Source organism: Helianthus annuus, chromosome 17, assembly GCF_002127325.2.
Source record: "Helianthus annuus cultivar XRQ/B chromosome 17, HanXRQr2.0-SUNRISE, whole genome shotgun sequence".
In the NCBI taxonomy this organism is placed as follows: domain Eukaryota; kingdom Viridiplantae; phylum Streptophyta; class Magnoliopsida; order Asterales; family Asteraceae; genus Helianthus; species Helianthus annuus.
The window spans coordinates 63,247,297-63,255,177 of record NC_035449.2 but is presented as its reverse complement, the minus strand read 5'-3'; the positions used below and the strand labels follow the sequence as shown (position 1 = coordinate 63,255,177).

General features: G+C 38.4%; 1 protein-coding gene across 1 annotated transcript in view; it reads left to right on the top strand.

Annotated features, from left to right (window-relative positions):
- The first annotated feature begins 1,073 nt into the window (after positions 1-1,073).
- Positions 1,074-7,881, top strand: part of LOC118488841 — a 28,768-nt gene continuing 21,960 nt past the window's right edge. The window contains exon 1 of the mRNA XM_035986235.1: positions 1,074-1,191. Within this exon, the coding sequence (XP_035842128.1) occupies positions 1,074-1,191 (118 nt within the window). The remainder of the gene's footprint in view (positions 1,192-7,881) is intronic.

Below are 7,881 nucleotides of genomic sequence, written 5' to 3'. Positions count from 1 at the left end.
ATTTTTCAATAAACAAAAAGATTTCTTGGTTGCATATTCTAGTTGATAAAGAAATTTTGCCTAGTACCCCGTAGGATCCGACTTGTATCCCTCCAAAGACTTTGTGAACTCGTTAGGACCGGCATTGACATTCCAGGTTCATACGTTCGTTTTCAAATGCGAGAATATGACAATAAACAAAATTCTTTCGAACATTTACGAATAACCGATAACAATCATAAACATTGACGTGCGGAAGTGAACATACCGTTCTTGATTTTTTGGCCCATAGTAGTCAAGTCACCAAATTTGAGGTTTACCCCACATTTAACAAAAATCATGTTTTCATCATCCCAAACTATTTTGGAACGCCCCCGAACTCGTACGAATTTGGCGTTGAAACATACAAGCTTGGTTCAGATAAAATTCGCGAACACCCGACCCCACGTGCATGGCCCAGAAATTTATGATACACCAATCACGACCCAATCAAACTTAAATTCATACCTGTCACTTTTTAGAGCCCAGTATCAATTAAGGCCCAAACTAGTGACTAAAGAAGCCCAAAATTAATTTAGCCAATCAATTAATTAGCTCCAACATTTGTGGGCCTTTTGATCGGTCAAACAATTCAAAACAAACTTTCATCTTGCACAAGTGAGCCCAATAGAATAACCTTAGATCCATAGCCCAATATTGATTAATAATTTAAAAGTCTGAATAGAAAAACCACTCCCATCACCAAGCCCCAAAAGAAATCCCTTGTGCAGCCTCCACAAACTTCAAGAAGTCTATCTCTCTCTGCAATACATGAAGAACAAACAAGACAAACTTCTTTCTTTCTTGTATCTTCGATACACAGACATCCATTTCCACCTTCAAAGAAAATTTTGCATCTGCCATCATCAATACTGAGTTCGATGGAAGACTTGATTAATTGTGCATCTGCCACCCAAACCACTAAAATCAAACATTCAGTTATCCAATTGATCCATCAAAACCTTGATCCACAACTACACCCCTTTATTTCCGATCTATTCACATCACACTTTAACCATCCGTGTTAAAAACTAAAAACTGGTGAAGATGTCGGGATGGTTGTGGTTAGCCCGGCTGCAGCTCCTTCCGATGTCGATGATGATGCGAGCGACACCCAAAACGACACGCAAAAGGAGGCGATTGTGCAGAAACTTTGGGATGCTGCTGATTCTGGTGGTTGGAGACTGTCCTCTGTTCCAAGATCTGACTGGAACAATCCGCTTCTACCCTCTATTCTCTGATTCTTCATCGGATCTGAAGATTCTCCGACCATTATCAGTCATCCTCCTCTTCTCTTCTGTCTGCTGCTGTTATATAAGGACAAGGACGACGAATCATAGTGCAGATCGACGAAACATCATGAGCCGATGAAACATCATGGTTAGGTGTTTGGTCATGCAGGAGTTTCGTCAAGGCATGAAGAGTAGGAGTTTCGTCAACAACAAGATATTTAGGAGTTTCGTGGGGGGGGGGGTTCGTCGGACTTGATATGAGGGAACCCTAAAGTTTCTTAACAGCCGCCACACCCTCTTCAAGATCACAGCCACTGTTCATTCCCATGACATGACGAAAATCACTTCAAAAGTGATATTTGATGATGAAAACTTGATTTGTTTGGTGTAAAACCAAAAACCTAAACCTCGGGTGTGATCCGTTTCAGCTCAGATCCATCTGTCGGTCCAGATCTGGGTTTTCTTCACGTTTTCACCATGTTTACATCTTCAACAAAAATCACTAAAATCACAGATCTGGAGCACATGTGACTTAGCAAACTGTTAGATTTACTAAATCGGGTACCATGGCTCTGATACCAATTGTAGGACAGTGTTTCGGGACCGAAACCGTTATTAGTGTGAGAGTAGTTCAAGATGGGAGAGATTAGAGAGCTAAACAAACACTTCTTTGTATTAATCGGTAGTAAAACATTACAAATCGGCCCGATTACAAGATAACCGAACTAATACCAAAGGAGTATACATCAGTGGTGGTCTCTCCCCCAAACCAAACAACTCATAGGGAACTCTCAAATGAGCTCACCCTTTCTCTAACTCTGTCTCTCTTGCAAATGAACCAAATGGGTGGTATTTATAGCCACACCCATTTCACTTGCACACACACGGTCAAACACATAACCCTCTCGTTTGACCACTTCAAACGAGCGGGTCAATACACATTCGTTTGAGCGTTTCACTAACTATTACAAATTCAGCGTAAAATAAATCTAATCTATTCGACAAGCATCGGACACAGAATCTGTATCAACATTTTGGAGCATTTTGACTTGTGTAGATCGGTATATTTCTGACAAAGTTTTGTAAACAACAAGACAGTAGTTAGCTTTTGTAGTTGTAAAGTTAGATCGTTCTTCCAGATTAATGAAACTTTAATTGGATATTATTTTGAGTTCATGATATACTAATTGTTATAAGAGGTGGTTTTGTACAAAAATAAAGCTACTTAGTAGCCAGTTATAAAAGTTGAAGGGGATACTTACAACCAGAATTGCATGCTCTTATAGTTTGACTCAACCCTATAATCCTATCTATCAGCAAACATTTCTACCTATTCCATATTCAGTCATGTTTTAAAAAAGGCCATGGCTACACATGTATAAGTCATAACCTTGGTAGACAATACAGTGTCTGTTTGAATGTTTCTGCTGCTTGAAACTCTAATTATATAAATTACCACCCTCAAAGAAAGTGTCCTGCCTAATAAACTTGTTGGTGCTCATAGATTAATTACTGTTTTGGGTCCACATAAACTGATGTAGCGTGTAAAATGATATTGAGATCAAACACGTTGATTCTACGAATACCCGTTTAGCTCTTCCCCAACCCCCAATATTCAACCCAAAGGGCACAAAATTTGAAGTGAAAAATGAGTTATTCCAAAATTCAAGTCTGCCTTTTCCAATTACTAGAGAAACATATAAATAGGAATAGAAATTCGAAATGGGCCTAAAAAAGCCAACGGGCCAAACACAAGCCCAAAAATAAAATGCCCAAAACACTTCAAAAAACATAAAAACGTAAATAACTAATAGAAATAATCGGTTTCCTTGGGTAAGTTCTATCTCCATTGGTTGGGTTCGGAATAGTGGTAGTGGTTGTGGTGCAATTATCTGATCTAAGTTTGGATCTGCTGCAGTGGTGGCTAGTATATGAAAGTTAGCCAGTCGCTTATTAACTGCTTCCTGGGTCTGGGCATTTACTTCCCTATTTGCTGCTGCAAATGCTCTTTGTTTCTGTAACTTTCTCATTCGCTTTCTCCTTTCGTATGCTCCCTTACTAAACCATCCTCGCTTTTTCGAAGGGAATGGTTCCTCGGATTGTGCCTTAGAGATGAAGATTCCTTCTTTAGTGACAGCAGAATACCCCGAAGGAGTAGGATGTGATGAAGTTCCTTCACATTTAGGAGAACTAGCTAGGTGACGATAGGCCTCATACGTACCTTGATCACTCATACTGTAAACTAACAGATTGTCAAATAACACAAAACAATAATATACAGATATACACATAATCACAAAGATTATTTCCTAACATATTTGATAAAATTTTGGTGTCAGCAGAACACTTCTGTGGCTTAAACCAGTGGTTGTGGCTCTGATACCACTCTCTTTGATGTGTCGGTGTTTATTAATTTGGCAGCGGAAAATACAACACGACCGTAGTTAGGAAATAGTTTATCACAGTTAAAACACCACACTTTTATAAATAATAAATACATGGGAAAAACCCAAGTTTCCATTACAAATATGTTTATAGGGATAAATCCCAATTTAGTGAAATAAAACTTCTTTCTTGTTTAGGTAACTTTTATAGCCATTTTTCCAAGCCTTCAGTGCTCTCCAGCTGGGTTCTATTTAGCTTTCACATTTTGTTACCTGAAACGTGTTTTAAAAGGTTTTATCAGCAAGAAATATTAGCGAGTGCATCCCAGTTTAATCAAAATAGAATTTTATATCTTTACAGTATTGAAAGTGATTACAATGTTTTTATCTACCCAATTACCACCCACGGTACTGTCAATCCTGACTTGTGGTCATGCTACTACTCACAGTGTAGTAACAAGTAATGTGTACAAAACCCCAACATACCGACAGTAATTGTAGAATACATAGATTCAATCACTGCTAAATATACTTTAAAACCATTGAGGTTTTGTAAAAACAGTTTACAAAAAGTGAATGTACTCACAAAAAGAGTTACAAAAATAAGATGTACTCACATCGCTATTTTAGACAATACTACTGCTTTCTGGTGACTTCCTGGTTATAATCTATTAAAATAAATAATGCACATGTATTAGTACAATAACCCAATTTACATTAGCTATACCCCCGAGACAGAACTCCAATGACTAAGTCAGCCAGAGCCTCAACATGCGTTACAAAGCTCTAGATCAATCGGGCAGAGTAACTAATACATAACCGGGAGTTATAATACTTACAACGAGGCAGAGCTTCGCTTTTTAGGGCGTATTATACCCAAGATTTTCGAGTTTTATATTTGAGAGAGAAAGAGATTTTGAGCCATTGTGAAATGCGGCGCTGCTGCTCAATTTATAGGGTTTTCCGAAGTCCGTCATGCCCCGCGACGCCCATGGGCTTAGTACCTCGCGGGCCGCGAGGACCATAGGCTAGGGCCTAGGCTTGGCGACTCACCAGCTAGATTCGACATGGAGGGGGACACGTGGGAGCACCGGGTGCCGCCTAGCGCCATGCTGTCGCGCCCCGCGACCGATCTTAGCTTCATCTGTCGCGGGCATAAGCGAGTTATTATTAAATTAAAGGTTATTCGGGTTCGTTTTTCGTATACGGGGTGTATTTTAGGACGTATAGGGGTGTTTTAAGGATTTTCAGAGAGTTTTTATAACCATTGTGAAACTTACGCCTTTTTTACTCTCTGATCGAGGTTCTTGGCATTAAAAAACCTTCATAAACTAAATCACACGTGTATATGTTGACATTTAAGAGATATACAGTCAAGAAAATTAAGAGCAATGGTGATATATATGTGGATTAGACACCAAAAAATAAACACTCAAAAATGGCTATAATTTAAGGAATGTGTTTAGTGACGTCATCAGATTCCTAATTCCTATTTGATGAAGAAAGGTCTGGTGACAAAAAAAAGCTGCTTCTAGGAGGTTGTCAAGTGTTTTCGCTCGATGATTCCATTCTTGGGTGCTTGGTTTGGCCCTTGTTCCTGTAACTCAAATCCTAGCCCCGTATATCTGATTTTAGTTTTACACCAATGTGAACCTTAACCCTTTTTTTATAACACGTGTATATGTTGACATTTAAGAGATATACAGTCAAGAAAATCAAGAGTAATCGTGATATATATACGTATTAGTCACCAAAAAATAAACACTCAAAAAATTGCTACAATTTAAGGAATGTGTTTAGTGACGACATCAGAATCCTAATTGATGGAGAAAGGTCTGGTGGCTAGAAAAGCTGCTTGCAGGACATTGTTAAATGCTTTCGCTCAACGACTCCATTCTTGGGTGGTTGGTTTGGCCCTTGTTCCTGTAACTCGAATCCTAGCTCTGTATATCCCATTTTTGTTTGTGAACCTTACGCCTTTTTTACTCTCTGAACGAGGTTCTCGGCATTGAAAAATCTCCGTAAACTAAATCACACGTATATATGTTGACATTTAAGAGATATACAGACAAGAAAATCAAGAGTAATCGTGATATATATACGTATTAGTCACCAAAAAATAAACACTCAAAAAATGGCTACAATTTAAGGAATGTGTTTAGTGACGACATCAGATTCCTAATTGCTGGAGAAAGGTCTGGTGGCAAGAAAAGCTGCTTCCAGGACATTGTTAAATATTTTCGCTCAACGATTCCATTCTTGGGTGTTTGGTTTGGCCCTTGTTCCTGTAACTCGAATCCTAGCTCGGTATATCCCTTTTTTGTTTGTGAACCTTAAGCCTTTTTTACTCTCTGAACGAGGTTCTCGGCATTGAAAAATCTCCGTAAACTAAATCACACGTGTATATGTTGACATTTAAGAGATATAGAGTCAAGAAAATCAAGGGCAATGGTGATATATATGCGGATTGGACATCAAAAAATAAACACTCCAAAAATGGCTACAATTTAAGGTATGTGTTTCGTGATGGCATCAGATTCCTAATTGGTGGAGAAAGGTCTGGTGGCAAAAAAAAGCTGCTTCCAGAAGGTTGTCAAGTGTTTTCGCTCGACGATTCCATTCTAGGGTGGTTGGTTTGGCCATTGTTCATGTAACTCGAATCCTAGCCTGGCATATCCCAGTTTAGTTTGTGAACCTTACGCCTTTTTTACTCTCTGATCGAGGTTCTCGGCATTGAAAAATATTCGTAAACAAAATCACACGTGTATATGTTGACATTTAAGAGATATATAGTCAAGAAAATCAAGAGTAATAGTGATATTTATGCGGAACAGACACCAAAAAATAAACACTCAAAAAATGGCTACAGTTAAAGGAATGTGTTTAGTGACGGCATCAGCTTCCTTATTAGATTCCTAATTGATGGAGAAAAGTCTCTTGGCAAGAAAAGCTGCTTCCAGGAGGTTGTCAAGTGTTTTCGCTCGATGATTCCATTCTTTGGTGGTTAGTTTGGTCCTTGTTCCTGTAACTCGAATCCTAGCCCGGTATATCCGATTTTAGTTTTACAACATTGTGAACCTTATGCCTTTTTAACTCTCTAATCGGGGTTCTAGGCATTGAAAAATCTTTGTTGGACCGGTTTGCGACCCTAAACAGTCAGTTGAGAACGTTCATCTTCACATACAAAGGCGGAATCAATACACATGAAGTTACACAGCTTTTCCGTTTCAATTCCTTCTCTTTATAAGCTTTCTAGAATGATTTTGACAGAGTTTCGTTACAAAGCTAATGACCAGGTTCCGCTCCAATGTACACGACTGAATGACCTGGTTTTGCTCCAAATCCCTATATATAGTTCAAGTGGTTTCGCTTATATGGCATGACATATAAGCAAAACTACCAACTAACCACATGAGCGAAACCATATGTCTCTATAAGCGAAACCTCCTACTCTAATTGTTCACATAAGCGAAACCTCAACATAATAACCTAATTTTGACTTTCAAGCTCCTATGTTGACCTATCTTGACCTAAGACTTAATGCAGACATAGTCAACAGACATTCCATGCATCAACAGACTCCCCCTTGGATGTTGACGAAGTCTTCAGCTCCTAGTCTTCAGTCTTGGTCTTTTCTCCAACTCTCTGTCTTCTCATCATAAGCACTCTAACTTCACAAGTTTACAATCTTGTCCTGACTTTCATCTTCAGACTTCCCTTTGACTGTTGATCCAGACTCCGCCTTTCACAGACTCCCCCTCCCGATTTGCTAGAATCTGAAATATCTGGTTCAAGCTTTGACAATTAACTTCCGTTGGGAATAATGAAGTCCAAAACATGTGACTCAACCAATAACATTACAAACTTATCTTTTCACAAAATCACAAATTCAATCAGCTTTAGAAATCCACTCAAGTATTCAGGTCCAAGTTAATGACTCTGATTACTCGATTAATCTACCAAGTTCAACTTAATGAACCCTGTTGATCATTTGACGAATCAAACTGATTTTGAAAACATTTTCAAACTTTTTCTGAAAATAACAAGTATCAAGTTAATGAACTTGTTTTTGATTTTTTTTAATAAATCAAACTCCAATAAGATAAGCTCTCCTCATTCTTCAGTCCAGAATCTCCTGCATCTGCTTCAATCTTCTGAGAATCCAACGATCAACTCTCCACTTTGGTTTGTCAGAAATAAAGCAGAAATGAAAAATCTTTTTGGATTTTATAATGTGTTCTAAACTA